We start from the raw sequence: 15,592 nt of genomic DNA on the forward strand, positions 1-15,592 counted from the left end.
CGCAAGCGTGATTACGTAATCTTCTGTTGGAAAGAGCTGAGCAATGCGATATTGTTCAAGTGTGCGCTGCGAAATTTGTAAATCATTTTTGGTTTGATATTTTTATGAGGAAGAGTGAAGCACTGCGTATAGGAGAGCAGAATTTGGCTTATTTGGAAATGGAATTACCTATTATCAGTTTGAGAAAATGAGCAAGATGATCAGAGCAGTGCTTCCAGCTTAGGACTTTAATATTGAATCAACTCGTGACCAGAGAATATTCAATAATTAGAATACTATTTTTTCAAATAGTTCATAGAAATTCTTATTGAACTGGCACGCGAAGCAAATATGTAACATGCTATCTAGTATGATTACATAATCACATTCACATATTGAATTGACTATTACATAATCAATGTAGTTTTTATGCAGCATTACATCTGATATCGTAATAACACACGAAGAATGGTAATAGTAATGTAATAATTGATAATATAATAATGGGTCATACGGACCGAATTAGTAATCATCTTACATAATCACTGATGACCAGGACGGCTTGTCGAAAGATTCTTATAGAGAATGAATCACCTTCATTCCAGTCTATGTACAATTGCAGATATATCATTGCATTGGGTCAATCGCTGTATAATATTGTACAATAACGAGCACTAAATAATCATGTTTACGCCAATTGCCGAAGCAGTGGAAGCGTTTAGTAAGTTTTCAGGCAAAAAAATTGCAGTCGGCAAAAAAAGAGCTAACCTGAACCAGAAAACGGGAAAATGCTGGTTGTACTAGACGACGAATCGCGGGAGAACGAGGGAGATCTGATCATTGCTGCGGTACATGCGACAACAGAGCAGACTGCATTTCTGGTGCGGTATTCAAGCGGATACTTGTGTGCGCCAATGACGAGGAGTCGGGCGGATCAACTTGAGCTGCCGCTGATGGTAGCCGATCAGACAGATCGCCATGGGACGGCTTATACGGTCACAGTTGATTTCCGGGAGGGCACAACGACAGGTATCTCTGCACACGACCGCGGTTTGACCTGTCGCAAGCTCGCAGACGAGAATGTCGGCCCAGATGCATTCATGAGACCAGGACATGTCGTGCCTTTGAGAGCGGTTGATGGAGGAGTTTTGAAGCGTCGTGGACATACCGAAGCTGGAGTTGGTATGTATTTTATATCTACATTTTTCTAGCGATATAATATTTACTAATGATCAGATTTATGTAGATTGGCTGGTCTGCCGCAAGTAGCGGTCATTGGTGAAGTCGTGCTAGACAGCGACGGGTCCATGGCTCGAAGAGACGACTGTTTGGAATTCGGGAAAATTCATGAACTGCCTGTCATTACTATTGAGGCTTTGGTCGAGTACATTTCAACGCATTGAGCCATCATGGATCAAAAATTCAATAGGTGGGTAAAAATTCTAATACAAAAACAAACACTTGTACTGTAAACAGCGCGTGCCTAGTAGATCCCACTCTTTGCTTCCGATCCACATCTCGTTTGCTATTTTGAGTTTCACATACACGGATGCTCCTTTCCACACTAGTAGCATTGGATCCATATCGCGTGGTGTCGCCATCACCGTTACCGATCCGGTGCTCCAATTTTTCCACATCGCAACTCTGTCCTCGAGCAATCTGTTGAACGCTGGAATGCTCGAGGCACCTCCGCCAACAATAATAATGTTCTCGTACATCTTTTTCCCCCGTACTTGGTCGGTCCGGCTGCTCTGCGAAATGCTCTCGATAATTGCCTGATCCAGCGGCGCAACTATCTCGGTCTGCGTGTCAAGCAGCGCAAGCGACAGCGCTTGCGCAGACGGACCAGCTGCTGCCCGGGTGGCAGCATTCCCTCCTGCAATCCCGGCTACTCCTGTAGCAGCAGTAATTGCTGACGCTGTCACAGCCAAATCAGGACCAGGCGTCCCCGCAACCGAAGACCCGGGAGTATCCTCTACGACCACGCTCGATATCCTTGATGGCTTTGCCGCATCTATGTCCAGTTGTGTATCTGCGTCTCCTGTGACGTACTGTGAATATAGCCCTATTTGTGCTTCCGACTGACTTGTTAGATATTCGCAAACATTTCCTCAAAAACTTACGTATGGATCATTGAACGTTCCGTCATAGACATCTGTCGATCGCTCGAAAATTGAATGCCGCGCTTTTAATTTCGATTCGTTTTCAAATATATCTGGAAAAAAATAGCACTAGTAGATTAAAATCAGTATCTTGTTTCAAAATGATGAGATCCACACTCACCATTGGCGCCAACATGACTTCATCAAATGTTTTAAAGGAGATTTTCCGAGCAGACTGGCCAGGAGTCCGCTGGATGAAATTATACAACTGCACGTTAATTTCAGCATCATTCGCCGTTGCAAAACGCGCCTTGATATCTTCCATCAACGTCCAATCAAACTGCCGGGACAAGTCTAGCTCCTTATATGGAAACTGAGATAGCTGCAGTAGCTTGGTCATAGCCAAAGTGATATCGTCACCGCCGTAAGACAAATTTACTCGTGAGTCGGCTACACACATGCCGTCATCGACACATGAGATCGATGTTTTCTGGGCACCGATGTCAACGACACATGCAGACGATATTCCTGCGCCAAACGTCGCAGCAACAGATTCTTGAATGATAGCAAGTTTTTCGAATCGTAGTTCGCGAAATAACAAGCTTAACATCTCGGATACTTGCACTTTATCATACAAATCCGGGACAACAAACATCGCCGAATACAATGGAAAGTCGCGGGTCGGAATCTTCAATTCGGTCTTGATGGCACTTTCAATAATGATAGACAAATCACCAAGTAATTGGCGGGGTGATTTATAGTCATTTTCGTTCAGGTGACCATATTTCAAAGGCCAGCACAGTTTGAACTTTGGTTTAGACCATGGCGGGATTTTCAGCGCCTACTCTGGTAAATACTTACTAGCTTGGATACATAGAGATTTGTACATACCTTGTCCCCAACAAAGAGTTTATCATCTGGAGTCACCGTCGTCCATTCAGTTCGGTTAGGATCATTATGGTCTGGAATTTCCTCAGGAACAGTTCGCTTATTGAATGATAGTACAGATTCGTGAGCGTTACTGGCAACCCGTCGTTTGTAGAACCGCATTCGTTCTTTGAAATCCTGAGCAATGATTTTCCGTTTTTCGAGAAAATCTGGATCGTCGTAGGTTTTAAATGTGCTCTTGGATTCAGCATTATTTTCCTCGTCGGTATTCGCAACTCTGATCGCAACCACAGTAGGAACTGTGACCGGATATGTATCAGAGGCTAAACCTATTCTTGTATTCCTAGATCCTAGATGAATCACAATCACTTTTGATCCTTCGGCCTGTATTTGATCAGTTACCGTTCAATATACTCCTAGACAGAATCAATTCCGACCTCATCATCGTCCACGTCCATTTCCTCATCAACCGGTTTCTCGTCTTCCTTCGCTTTCGCTTTCACTAGCTCATCTGCCAGTTGGCGCAATATCATCGCCTGGTCATCACGTTTTAAATATTCTCTGTCTCAGTCAGCTTAATCCATTGATCATAGTCTGCGAATGCGATCAAGACGAGTACACACGTATAATAATTCTTTTGATTAATTGCAATTGCAGGATGGAATGACGTTTGCCGGAACCGACTATCGATGCGTTTCAATCCACTATCAAATGGACGCGGTCCCTTTTTTGGAGGAGCCATTGATATTGATATGGTATGTGATATATTGTACAAAGTGGTAGCACAAGGAGAGGCAACAATCGTTGGATAATCGGTTGTGAAGGAAATCCGCTTTGTCGGGAGGTTACACTAATGGCATATATTTATCTAATGGCAGTAGTTTATTGCTTTACATATGTAAACTGCTTTTAGAATATTTGACTATGTTTACATTTAAGAAAAATATAAAATTGTAACCTGCAGCTCAGTACCACGTAAAGAAATCACACAACTGCAATTATTATTACGTAATCAGAAACGTTAGGGTCCCGTGACTAGTCTGGGGTTCATTGATAAGTGGAGTGTATGAAAATATTTAGACAACTGTATGGAATTGGTGAATAAGGATATAGACATAGACAGAACTGGTAGCACATGAATATTATGTCTTTCAAACGGTTCACACTACAGCAAGCGAGGAGTATACATACTTCCGCCGTTTACCGAGATGCATATAAATTCTATGACTGTAAGTCTCATTGGATATGCAAGTATTATATTGCAGTTATAGTAGTATTACGATGCAGTATTACGCTGCGGCATATAATACAACATTAGAATATTTATGCTACAGCAATAATACAATTTGATAGAAGATATTCGGGCAACAGCAAACTAACAAACCAGTGGCAAAGGTGCAGCAACAAGAGATTGTAGCAGCTCGGATACGTGCTCGAGAAGCAGCATTCAAAGCACTTGGAGATGATGCTCCAAGTATTGCTAAACAGCATAAAGACCCGGTACTGGCGAAGATGGACGTCGCCCGAGAAATTACTGCTCAAGAGCGTGCGAGTAAGTGGGCAGTGAGAATATGATTTCTTGCTTTCAGAGTCGTCATATTGTTATCAGCGAGTTTGCTAACGAACAGGTGTCGTGTTCGGTTCACGATTGGCCGGTCCGGAACGACGAAAAGCACTGGAATCGACATACAGAGATCTTCTCGGCGTGAAAGTTCCCCCTCGTCCGACCGAACCGGACAATTGCTGCATGTCGGGCTGCGTGAACTGTGTTTGGGAGCTGTACAGAGAAGATTTCGAGTTCTGGCAAGAGAAGCGCAAACAAGCTATGGATCTGCTAGTCGCGAGCAAACGGTTCGACTTGTGGCCCGAGGACTTCGGCCCGAATCCTATACAGAAAGTGTCAGGTACTACAAATGACTTGAAAGCGGCGGCGCACAGCTCTCTGCAGACAAATAATGATCCCTGGAAAGGCGTTGATCTTGGAATCAGAATCTTTATCGAGACAGAGAAGAAACTGCGGGAGAAGAAAAAGTTGCGAGCTGCTGCTGCTGCTGCTGCTACTACTACTGTAGCAGCGCAGTCTCCTCCAGCTCAATCAGTCGGAGCCAGTGCATAGAAGTAGTGGATACTATTATTCTAGACAATATAATATATAGTAATGTAGTAATATAAGGAGTTATAGCATTTTAGACCAAATAAAAAAAATCATATTAAGCCCTCGCCACCACGTGAAAGAACAACACGTATTCATTCGCGTCGGGCACTAGAACCTCCAATCAACATCTTGTCAAGCCAGTGATCCACCTTCAGAGATTTGGATTGCGCAGACAAGACATAGCAGTCGCCATAACGATTTCAATAGGTAAAACAGCGGTTAGAGCGGCGGTCGTCTACTTGCTGATAGTGCTTGTAGCGATCGACCGAGGACGACTGTGGAGATCTACTTTGCCGACTGACGGAGATATTGACGCAGCAATGGACTTGGTAGACGAGAGCACTAGCGATATCGGAATCCGCAACTCGATAATTGTGCCGGCTTATCATGAACAGGCCAATGTTAGACCGGTGACCGAACGCGTTTTCGCTGCCTTGGGCCAGGAAGCAGCATTCACAGAGCTCATCTTTGTGGATGATAATAGCAAAGACGGCACAGTCGAAGCCGTGCAGCAACTTAAACAAGAGGGATTCAATGTTGACGTGATTGTCAGGACTACTGATCGAGGATTGAGCTCTGCTGTTATGAGAGGATTCCTTGATGCTCGTGGGAAGTATTTGGTCTGTATGGACGCTGACCTGCAGGTATGTTAATTGTTGTCGCTCCAGTTTATTGTCAATTCATCATAATTTCTAACACAAACAGCATCCGCCAGAACGGCTTCCGGCGTTTTTACATAAACTCCAGAACCATGGATTTGTCGCCGGCACAAGATATGGACCAGGCGTTGAAATGGACAAACACTGGCCGCTTCATCGACGAGTCATCTCGTTCGGAGCCCGAATGCTCGCATTTCCTTTGACTTCCGTTAGTGATCCGATGACGGGTTTTTTTGGAATCCAAAAAGATTTGGTAACTATTTCTGCTCTCTCAACTGCTAGTTTGTGACAGTATCAGTGAGATGAATGCTAACGACCAGGTGATGAAAACAAAAAACGTCAACTCTCAGGGCTTCAAAATCGCACTAGACTTGCTAGTTAAGTCCGATATCGAGCCATCTCAGGTATCCGAGGTTCCATACTCATTCGGCATTCGGACAGTCGGCGAATCGAAACTCACCGGCAAAGTCATGTTGTATTATCTTAAGCAGCTTGAGGAGTTGTACATTTACAAGTTTGGTCTTGTCCCGCTCGCAGCAACTATTATTTCCATTGGCATATTGGTTGTTCTGGTTTTATCTTGGATTTATACGGTTTTGACTTGATTTAAATTTGGGTTGGATGCGAAGTCAAAGAGTAGTTTTTACGTGTTTAGATGTATAGTGAAGTAACACGATTAGGTCATTCTTGACTAGATGTAATATTACCCTGATTATTGTCAATGTTCGATTCTATTTGATTGCATAGTTGAATCTGATTCATTGATTTTCATTTTTATCATTATTTGGTCAATAACAGTAGTTACAGAAACTTATTTGATATAGTGAACGGATTTCTAGAACGGTGCTATGGATATACGGAACTTATCCGAACTCGCGTTCTGTAAAATCGAGAGCTGAAAAGGACATAGGGACCTTTCTTATAATTCCAGCGAAAGGTTTTAATCCTATGAGACATCAAATTCCAAAATTAGTTCGCGATTAGGTATCGATTAGCTTTAGATTACTTTTGATCAGATTCATTGATTATTGATGCAATCTTGATCTTAATTATCAACGTCATGATTTCAAAACCCGAATATATAGCATATTCCGCGTAAATCTAACTCTCTAACTGCAGACCACTGACAATATATACCCTTAATATTGTATGCTGAAAAAATCCCATCAATGCTAGAGAAACAAGAATATCATGTGGAATGGAGATATCGTTAGAAAGATGTATGGCCTTAATCGGTAGCAATACTAAATGATATTCAATGAAAATGAAAGCTCTTAGTCGATCATTGATCTGAATAGCTCCATCAGAATTGTTAGCAATGGTAAATCCGTTGAGGAAAGATACATCAATCTGAAGAGGCCTCGAGATCCATATCATTTGTAGAAAGCATTAACTCTGGCGGAATCTGTCCACCTAAATCCTGCACTTGCTGAGTCAACTGCTGATTGCGCTGTAACTCTTGTTTTAAATATTCGAGAGCTAAGCATTTGAATTAGCCCATCAAATTTATGTAATTTTTGTTCCCGTATACTCACTTTTCTGTAAAACAATAGCTTCCGATCGTCCTTGACTTTTTGTCAAGCCAGGCACGATATCAGTCAACTTGTCGAATCCATCACGGATTGCTTGGCGGCGTTTCTGTTCGGACGCGATATGATTTGCCTTTTTTTCTTCCGCAGTTAGAAGTTCCCCTGGCGGTTTGGTTGATTTTGGAACTGCGTTAACGACCATTGCGCGCCTCGATTTATGGGCTGGTTTGACGCTGATTTTGGAACTGGCTTCAGGATCGTCATCGATATCGTCGAATTCGGGCTTGACATTGACTTCAAAGGATTCTGACATCTTGTTGGCATCGACATCTGCAACTTGCGGACATCAATAGATGACGATAGATGTGAGGGTAGATGTGTGGGCATGAGAATTGGGACATGACATATACATACAGTAACCTACTTTGTATTAACAATCTTGAGTATATATTTTATTACATATTATTGATAAGATATTAAATACAGAAATAAGATATACTATATAATATTTGGCATGTATAATGTGTGCCACTGCTTGTTTGTATTTTAGTGAATCAAGAACAATTATGGAAGTATTGAATCGACGTAACGCAAGGTCCATCTACTAACGTTGGGGGCACAACGTGTAATTGACAAATTAGCTAAATATCAGGTGCATTCCATTATTGTATATATAAGTTGTCATCTAATCTGGTTATACGAGTGATTGGAGACAATGTAAAGTCGAATTAGTTTAAGTTGAGTCAATATATGACTAAGCCACTGTCTATGTGATGTCTACGTGACACATCAGATCACGACGATATCCGTGAAGCCGTAAATATCAAAGCAAGGAGATGACTTGACAGAACCTGGACTATGAAGAACAATTACTAGAAACCTGGCTACTGTATTTAGTTCGACGTGGATAAGAGAGCGAAGAGTTTGGCAGAGAAGCTGGAGGGGATGTGATAGTGGCACCGACGATGGAGGAAGGGATACCTGTCAATGATCTGCATCGTAGTGGGGTCAATGTAGGTATTATAACTACAACTGTAATATTAGAACGGTAATCATAGTGTAAAGAACAAAATGTTAAAAGTGTGAGCCAGGATCAATTAGTTTACTGATCAAGGTAAACTAATTGAATAAATGTGATGGATCTGTTTTAGCGGTGAACAGAACGCTGTCAGACTAGAGAGTTTGGTTTCTCCACCGACAAACAGATTCTATTTTTGTTCTTACTATTCTGTTCCACATTGTTCAATTTATGTAGACCAACATATATGTTTCTATACAATTTTATTCTGTGGCCATCAGCATCACTGATAGTGATGAATTATATAATGTAATGATAGCCGCCTCGATATGAGGCGAATTTTGGAGACGATCCCTTGATGAGGATATATGAGAACTTTGTTTGAAGGCCCTACCCAAACGAGCTTGCATTCCCAGGAAAGAGAGCATTTAGATGAATTAAATTAGCTGGATTTTGGAAGCTGACGCAGGTTTAGCTGGGTAAAACAACATCGACCGTTCGATTATCGTTTACGGAAGGGGTCGCTGTGGATAGCAAGGGATGGATCGAAGGAGGTCTGTTCACGAAGGCTCGGTTAGAGTTAATGGAGTCGGTAGAGAAAGTTAGTGTATACAGGGAGTTGTAGGCAGGGTAGTGATGAGCTCAAGAGCGACTAGTGATTTATAGAGTAGTTAGTTCTGCAGTTCTTGATGACCAGCCATGACTAGTCATGCACAGTGATAGACCGAGCAGGAGCAGCAAATATTGAGCGCTAACAGCGAGCAGTGAACAATGAGTAATAAGCACTGGATAATGACGACAAAATCGCTGAAGTTGAACTAAAGTCCCCAACACTTCAGTCCCATGATTACATAAACATTGTTTTCGAGGATCGAATGGCCTGATAACACCTACGCACGTCCACAACGCGTAGTCTCAGAAGTGCTCGAAAAAAAGATCATTGCCAGAAATCTCCAACAAAACACAAGCTGTGGGTCTCGGTCGATACAATTTTACCTTCTCGGTAGCGGTGTGGTCCCAGCAGCAGCAACAGAAACAGAAACAGAAACAGAAACAACAACTGGTAGTGGTGGTGGTGGTGGTGGCCCCTGGCTACCGAGTGTTGGAAAGTGGAGGTTGTGATGAACGATGGGAGATTGAGTTCTCCCTTACATTATTTGTTGGTGCGGTTGCTGAATCGGACTGCGCACAAGCAGGTGAAAATTGAGCCTGCTCAGCCTGGTCAACTCCGCCAACATCATCCTCAGCATCGAAAGCATCTCGGACAGTGCTGTTTCAGGACTGCATAAACCAGATCTCGAGTGATTTCGAGCGAACAAGTGAACGGAACGGCTGCTTAGATCATGGGCTCCATTTTCTGAACTACGCGTGCTGTCTTGTTGCTCCAGATGTAGAAACTTGCAAATTCTATTGGTATCAGGTGTTGTTAGTGCATATCAGTATATCATTACTGTATAGATGATAGTAACAAAGCATCATACTGCCGTAGAATAATCAAAAGAGCTTACAAAAATATACTATACCAACGGATAACCATCCTCGGACCAATGCAAGGGGTAGCGCAGACCCCTCGGAACAAGCCAAACAGACCAAAACAATTCTAATTCCGCCTGGATCGCACGAAAAATAAAGCAATTATTAGCCGAACAAAAGCAAGAGGTCCAAACGTCTTGTATCCGAGTTTAATAAACCGAGCCGACCTTTGACTTTGGCCTAACCTTTTAGCCTGGCTTGATTAGACTGGCTTACTTGAACTGGCTCGACGCGTTTGTTTACCTTTCTTGAGATGCGGGCTCGTACCGTGCAGAGCGGTAATCTGCTGGTACGGTACAGGTTCTGTACGAATTGTCAAATCTGGCTTTGATCTAGCTGTCATACGACTTGCAAACATGGCACGTTTTTGAGCAGCTGCGCAAAGCTTTTGCGGTCGACATCGTGTCACGGTTCTTGTGGTCGTGTCTACCACGCAGCAGTATATATAATCCACCTGTCCGCGTTCCTGATTGAAAATCTATTTATGCCATAAAAAAATATTCTATATTCTTCTGTCTTGTACTTTTCTATACCTTGTTATACTATCCCGTTCGAGCCTATTCTGCAATCATGACCTCCGTCTCTACTCCAATTCCTCCTCATGCGCCAGGCTTTGCTCCAGGCTTTCAAGGCTTCAATCCTACGACCCCAACACACTCGGCTGCCGGTCTGGCATCAAGAGGATCGGCATCTAGAGACTCGGCCTGCTCGGGCACGTCGTCCGCAGACTCGTCCTTCTCTGCCGCATCTGCTTCCTCTGCCTCTACCTCAGCATCGTCGACGACTTCTGTGTCGTCGGGCTCCCCCAAATGTCCAGCTTCTCCACCCCAGATCGCGGATAGACCAAGCTACACTCCAACCGATACGATTGAGCTCACTGCGGACGACGCGATTGCCGTACGTGAAACATATAATGAGTAAGTTGATCTAGCAAAATGAATATAAATCGATTCGAATTTGTTTGATTCGGTCAATGCTAACCAGATACATTAGAACCATCGGCTTGTCGCCACTGAATAATGTGTCTACTTCAATGGGTTCGCCTGCCAACCTGTTCTACAGCCAGTTCTACCAGAATCTGTTTGTACTGCACCCCGATCTTGAGTTTATGTTCCCGGATGTCCAGCGCCAATCCGCCGCTATCTCAGGAATATTTTCTGCGGCATTAGCCATGATTGATAACATTCATGTGCTGGACGATCTTCTCGAAAGACTAGGCCATAGACATGCATATGTCATGGGTATCGAGCCTGAACATGTAAGTTGCAGTTCTCGTGGTTGTGATCAGACCCTGTCAATCTTGTCCGTTTGTCGTCAAATTCAGTCCGCTTTTCCTCTTCTCGCTTCTGTAATTCGGCTGTCCCTATTTGTTTTAAAACGAACAGGAGCAGACAAGATGAAGTTGAATCTGCGACAAGTGTTCCTGATTATGCAGGAGTCCTTGTATATTCTTGTCTTGCTCATAATTGGATACTCTGCGGATGCCGCTACAGGTGCGGCCTCTGCTCGGCTAAATTACTCGACCAGGCAGACAGACGGACAAGACGGCCATGTCACAACCCTCCCTCAACCCTGGAAAATCTCGCTAACTAAGAACAGTTTGAACTTGTCGGTGTCGTCTTTATTCAGACTCTTCGTGATCGGTTAGGCGATCGGTTCACACCTAGTGTGGAGGCCACTTGGGTGAAGATCTATACCTATCTTGCGGGAAAGATGGTCGACGCCGGCCGGGACAACTCGACCTCAAAGCCCAGCGGATGTCCCGTGAGCCACTCGAAGTCGATGCGCAAGTCCCAGCGAGCTTCGGTGGACGCCAGCGCTTGCCCAGTCGGGAGTGCTATTCTCAACTCCTCTGTCGGCGTCAACAGCTCCAGCTTGTCGGCCAACAGCAGTTTACGCAAGTCCTCTGTGCCGCCACCAACGCTTGTTGCTGTGCAGCCACATTTATCGACCTTGTCGTCGCCCAACACTCGTCAGCTCAAACCTGCCCCGCAGGGTGTCCAGCGCCATTACAATAACCAATTGACCGGCACGTCTGGATTCGCAGGTATGGCGAGTCCTGCTGTCCGATCGAAGGCAGCTAAGAACCGAGGCGGCCGTGCGAGCGCGATCCTGGCAGCTCGCTCGACAAGAAAGAGCGGTGACAAGTGCTTGATTATGTAACTGCTTTTACACTCTGCTCCACGATTCCTGCTCTGTGCTCCCTGCTCCTGCTTTACTTCCTGCTTTTGTCTACCTACCTCCCGCTTGCCCAAAATCCAAACACGCTAGCGCACCGTACCGATTCCCTGCATGACCTGTTCCTGGCCAAGCGCAATCTAAAGTCGACCAGAGAATTTTAGTATGCTCTATTCTGCTTTACAATTTTTTATTTTTTATGTTTTATTTTTTATTTTTTATTTTTTTATAGTTATTTATTTTTTATTGGCGTTTGGATGTTTGCTTTCAAATTAATACATGAGATTGAGATAGTTTTGTAACAGCTTCACGCGGATTCCAACCGGACTCCAGTACATGCATGTCATTTGAACGTAGGAACATGAGCTACGTGCAGGAGTTTTAAACCAGATTGATTTATTTATAATTATGCAGAACGACGTATCGGGAGGCATTATCAATTTCAAAGATTACTCTGCTTGTAAACCGTTAGGTTTCGTTCGAATTGAGGTGGTCGTGCTGCTCTGTTGAGGCTCTGTTTTCTAGCATGGCGGACTGATTTTTTACATTCACCTGAACTGGCCTGAGAACTTTTTTTGTTGTTTTCAGCAAGATGATTGCAATTTTCGAGTCGTCGGCACCTGAGTAGCGCAGATTCCCGGATCAACAAACAATCAGCAGAATGGATACGACGTGCAGCAAAGAACTGGTGCGATGGTACGGCTTCAGAAAGAACAGAATCACCCGATCAGGGTGGAGTAGCTTGGTCCGATGTGTCTGTCAGTGATCTGATCGCACTCGCGTAGCTCCGATGCTATTTGCTGTCCATTGAGTGCTCTTTGACGGACTACGTTGGCGTTCCTGGACTCAGATGGAGACGTAGAGACGAAGAGTGGTACCTGACTCGCTAAATAGGACTTTATTTCTGGCCCGATTATATGCGAACCAGCTTCAGGGAACCGATTTGCTTTGAGCGTCAGAGGGGCAAATGTGTGTGTGGAAAATTACGATACAAAATGTGGATTTTCGAGCAAACGAAGTTCCTATGAACACGATCTCTGCTCTGGTTAAGCTTTTAGATCAAGGAGACCAAAAAAGCGAATCTCGCTACGGAGTTCTCCACCTCCGGGAGATGGCTTTGTACGCGATCTCCTGGTGCAATGCGGAGATTTGATACCAAGTCAGTTTCTGCCGATGCCGTATCTTGCCTGCCATGTTTTGGCTAGAAACTGAGGGGAATAAAGTTGCCGCGAATGTCTATTCTGCAAGGTCATATGCTCTCGCTGTGATTTCGCGCTCTGCTTGGTCATCGACTGCGATAACTCAAGCGTGTACGTTTGAACGAACGCAGTTTTGACTGTTCACGTGGGCGGTCGGGCTTGTGTAGAGTTTCCAGTACATAGCTCCGTATTTGCACACTTAGATATTTAGATACAGAAAGAAGCAAAGTATTTGACAATATATAAATGTAAAATTGTATAAATATAAAAGTAAATATATAAGTAAATATATAAGTAAATATCGAGATATACACAGCGTACATGCATAGATAGATGCAAGAGATTGTTCATATCAATGCAATTGACTTTAGAGCCGAATGGGTTAAAATTGGCAGCAGAGCGGGCTTGGATTGGCCCTTCAGTGAGCTCAGGTACGACGGCATTTTCGGACTTGTGGTTTCGCTTTCCAAGTTTGGAACAACCAATTGTTTTAGTATTGATTTACTCTTTTGCTATATATTTTTTTATTTCGTTAAATTTCGTCTATTCTAGTTCTTGCATTTCATGCGTTAATGGCTAAAAATTGAAGTTGAGGTCGGCCAAAACCATAGTTACTTTTCTGGACAAACCGGTCCTCGATATAGGCAACACACGTGCTTGTATCCACGCGCCCTTCCTAATTAGGGAAGAACACCTCACTGTTGTGCTTATAGCAGGCTTCCAGTAATTTCAGCAGCCGTCGTGAAATGCTTATGCTCAGGGAGCACAATCCAGCCATGAGGAATTTAGCTCAATTTAACAGCATTTTATGCACTTTATGGTACTTTCACACCAATCTCTTGCCTGGATGAAGAAAATACGAAATACACGCAAAAATAGTGAAACAATATATTGCCTCCGTCCAATATGGCAACCCCTTCATAGAAATTCTAAATTACTCTGTTGAAAGAACGAGACCGGGCCGACAAACGACCAACATAGCCAATCAAGTCAGCAAGCCATCCACCGGAAGGGCCAACAGGCGACGTCGCAGATGGGCTGAGGGTCTGAAAGGACCTGAAAGAAATAAGAGCTTTGGCAATTCTGAGAAGGGGTTCTGCTATGAGATTCAATCGACCTTCAAAATGGCGATGAGTGATTTCATACCAGCGCTGCCAGCATCTAAAATGGTCCAGCCCTAAAGGACCGCAGACATACGCTGGCCGACGCCTCCATTTTGGTTAGGCGAGACAGTCTATTGTCATAGATGATCAGTCATGCGGTCACTGAATCTATAACAGCACTACCAAGAGCTTGACTACCTGAAAATAGAGAATAAACTGTCCAGCCTGTATCTGCTCCAGTTTCTGCAAATGTAGAAGCAGCTAATAATAATAAAGACAGTAGTTATATCAATCTACTGTGATTGGGGGCGTTGGAACATAACGGGAAAACAAGGGTCAAGCTGGGAGATCGGCTTTACCATGCTACAGTAAAGAATACACTGACTACCAGGACCATACTTTTGCGCCTGTAGAAATCGCTATCACTGAGTTTTCCGTACTGCTAGCGTCTGTCAAGCTCGGCCACAAAGTTGCTCAGGATATAATGGATATCAGCCGTACCATAGTTTACGTCGCTGCGCATGTGAGAATAAATCCGACAAAGAGCCAACTTGAACATTCAAAGTCGTTGAACTTAGAAGCCATAACCGACTCGGTAGCCATGACGAGCGAGCCAGTGACATAGGAGACAAAAATACCAATTTTGAGCACCGCATGACACGAGTAAGGACGGCACTGCTGAAGTTCATCAGTCTTGAGAGGGTATGGAATTGGACTGATCACAGTAGTGTCTGAACCATAGCTCAGCGTCAATCAGCAAAGTACGAGGTATCGATGGACATGGACTCGATGAAGCTGGTTGCCTAGTTCTGTTTGGCATCGTTGACATTTCTGTCGGCGTTTGCTCATAAAGTCGTCCTCTCGTCGGATTCGCTTGATTGAGCCGGCCCCTCCAGAACCAAAGTACTACTAACTACGGCCATTTCGGATGAGGGTAAGAGAAAGAAGGACGTAGAAAAGTGACGTAGAGCGGACAGTCGAGTTATAGGGACTACAATACGGGTTCATCTAATTAATAATGTAGGAATATAAGTAGAAACGCGTAAATCGTAGACAGGTTAAGGAATGTAGGTTTACCGGCTCACAGCTTCCGAAGGCGGTCCTGAAGCGGTAGTTCGCGCCTTCCGGTCATGCAGATAGATGTCGTCAATGCGCATATCGCGAAAGCTGCTCTGCTCCGACGCTGATTGATTGACGCATGTTTGAGTAAGAAGAAGACACGATTGAATCGTTCCTCAAAATTGCAATT

At 43.9% G+C, this 15,592-nt stretch overlaps 6 protein-coding genes across 6 annotated transcripts; 4 read left to right on the forward strand and 2 right to left on the reverse strand.

Annotated features, from left to right (window-relative positions):
* Positions 1 to 584: 584 nt before the first annotated feature.
* On the forward strand, positions 585 to 1,453 carry V1516DRAFT_680377 (3,4-dihydroxy-2-butanone 4-phosphate synthase). The gene is made up of 3 exons (XM_066923078.1): positions 585 to 700; positions 757 to 1,161; positions 1,216 to 1,453. Exons 1-3 carry the CDS (start codon positions 664 to 666, stop codon positions 1,380 to 1,382), a joined length of 609 nt encoding a protein of 202 aa, XP_066775852.1. The 5' UTR covers positions 585 to 663; the 3' UTR covers positions 1,383 to 1,453.
* On the reverse strand, positions 1,205 to 3,896 carry V1516DRAFT_708637 (uncharacterized protein). The gene is made up of 6 exons (XM_066924201.1): positions 3,593 to 3,896; positions 3,407 to 3,530; positions 2,973 to 3,353; positions 2,263 to 2,922; positions 2,103 to 2,210; positions 1,205 to 2,060 (listed from the first exon to the last, which is right to left on the reverse strand). Exons 1-6 carry the CDS (start codon positions 3,709 to 3,711, stop codon positions 1,422 to 1,424), a joined length of 2,031 nt encoding a protein of 676 aa, XP_066775853.1. The 5' UTR covers positions 3,712 to 3,896; the 3' UTR covers positions 1,205 to 1,421.
* A 281-nt stretch (positions 3,897 to 4,177) lies between these two features.
* V1516DRAFT_687353 (oxidoreductase-like protein) lies at positions 4,178 to 5,085 on the forward strand (the record flags this gene model as incomplete). The annotated part of the gene is made up of 3 exons (XM_066923720.1): positions 4,178 to 4,198; positions 4,323 to 4,521; positions 4,598 to 5,085. The coding sequence occupies 3 exons, from the start codon at positions 4,178 to 4,180 to the stop codon at positions 5,083 to 5,085; spliced, it is 708 nt and encodes a 235-aa protein (XP_066775854.1).
* Positions 5,086 to 5,229: 144 nt separating this feature from the next.
* Positions 5,230 to 6,861, forward strand: V1516DRAFT_680386 (uncharacterized protein). Its single transcript, XM_066923079.1, has 3 exons — positions 5,230 to 5,768; positions 5,830 to 6,036; positions 6,104 to 6,861. Exons 1-3 carry the CDS (start codon positions 5,445 to 5,447, stop codon positions 6,386 to 6,388), a joined length of 816 nt encoding a protein of 271 aa, XP_066775855.1. The 5' UTR covers positions 5,230 to 5,444; the 3' UTR covers positions 6,389 to 6,861.
* Positions 6,862 to 7,128: 267 nt separating this feature from the next.
* On the reverse strand, positions 7,129 to 7,625 carry V1516DRAFT_687355 (uncharacterized protein; the record flags this gene model as incomplete). The annotated part of the gene is made up of 2 exons (XM_066923721.1): positions 7,129 to 7,262; positions 7,319 to 7,625. The coding sequence occupies 2 exons, from the start codon at positions 7,623 to 7,625 to the stop codon at positions 7,129 to 7,131; spliced, it is 441 nt and encodes a 146-aa protein (XP_066775856.1).
* A 2,702-nt stretch (positions 7,626 to 10,327) lies between these two features.
* On the forward strand, positions 10,328 to 12,170 carry V1516DRAFT_537496 (globin-like protein). Its single transcript, XM_066919170.1, has 3 exons — positions 10,328 to 10,780; positions 10,857 to 11,121; positions 11,463 to 12,170. The coding sequence occupies exons 1-3, from the start codon at positions 10,434 to 10,436 to the stop codon at positions 12,024 to 12,026; spliced, it is 1,176 nt and encodes a 391-aa protein (XP_066775857.1). The 5' UTR covers positions 10,328 to 10,433; the 3' UTR covers positions 12,027 to 12,170.
* The last annotated feature ends 3,422 nt before the right edge of the window (positions 12,171 to 15,592 follow it).

The sequence above is a fragment of the Lipomyces oligophaga genome, assembly GCF_038497815.1.
Source record: "Lipomyces oligophaga strain CBS 7107 unplaced genomic scaffold V1516scaffold_7, whole genome shotgun sequence".
Taxonomy (NCBI): Eukaryota; Fungi; Ascomycota; class Lipomycetes; order Lipomycetales; family Lipomycetaceae; genus Lipomyces; species [Lipomyces] oligophaga.

What these genes read in the sequence shown, in the direction of transcription:
- V1516DRAFT_680377 (XM_066923078.1), top strand. Translation starts at nt 664, where the DNA reads ATGTTTACGCCAATTGCCGAAGCAGTGGAAGCGTTTA. An exon ending in CGAAGCAGTGGAAGCGTTTA is followed by an intron (nt 701 to 756) that starts GTAAGTTTTCAG and finishes AACCTGAACCAG; the next exon opens with AAAACGGGAAAATGCTGGTT. An exon ending in ACATACCGAAGCTGGAGTTG is followed by an intron (nt 1,162 to 1,215) that starts GTATGTATTTTA and finishes ACTAATGATCAG; the next exon opens with ATTTATGTAGATTGGCTGGT.
- V1516DRAFT_708637 (XM_066924201.1), bottom strand. Translation starts at nt 3,711, where the DNA reads ATGGCTCCTCCAAAAAAGGGACCGCGTCCATTTGATAGTGGATTGAAA. An exon ending in TGGACGTGGACGATGATGAG is followed by an intron (nt 3,354 to 3,406) that starts GTCGGAATTGAT and finishes GATCAAATACAG; the next exon opens with GCCGAAGGATCAAAAGTGAT. An exon ending in AAGTCATGTTGGCGCCAATG is followed by an intron (nt 2,211 to 2,262) that starts GTGAGTGTGGAT and finishes TTAATCTACTAG; the next exon opens with TGCTATTTTTTTCCAGATAT.
- V1516DRAFT_680386 (XM_066923079.1), top strand. Translation starts at nt 5,445, where the DNA reads ATGGACTTGGTAGACGAGAGCACTAGCGATATCGGAATCCGCAACTCG. An exon ending in GTATGGACGCTGACCTGCAG is followed by an intron (nt 5,769 to 5,829) that starts GTATGTTAATTG and finishes TAACACAAACAG; the next exon opens with CATCCGCCAGAACGGCTTCC. An exon ending in TTGGAATCCAAAAAGATTTG is followed by an intron (nt 6,037 to 6,103) that starts GTAACTATTTCT and finishes GCTAACGACCAG; the next exon opens with GTGATGAAAACAAAAAACGT.
- V1516DRAFT_537496 (XM_066919170.1), top strand. Translation starts at nt 10,434, where the DNA reads ATGACCTCCGTCTCTACTCCAATTCCTCCTCATGCGCCAGGCTTTGCT. An exon ending in GTACGTGAAACATATAATGA is followed by an intron (nt 10,781 to 10,856) that starts GTAAGTTGATCT and finishes CAGATACATTAG; the next exon opens with AACCATCGGCTTGTCGCCAC. An exon ending in TGGGTATCGAGCCTGAACAT is followed by an intron (nt 11,122 to 11,462) that starts GTAAGTTGCAGT and finishes AACTAAGAACAG; the next exon opens with TTTGAACTTGTCGGTGTCGT.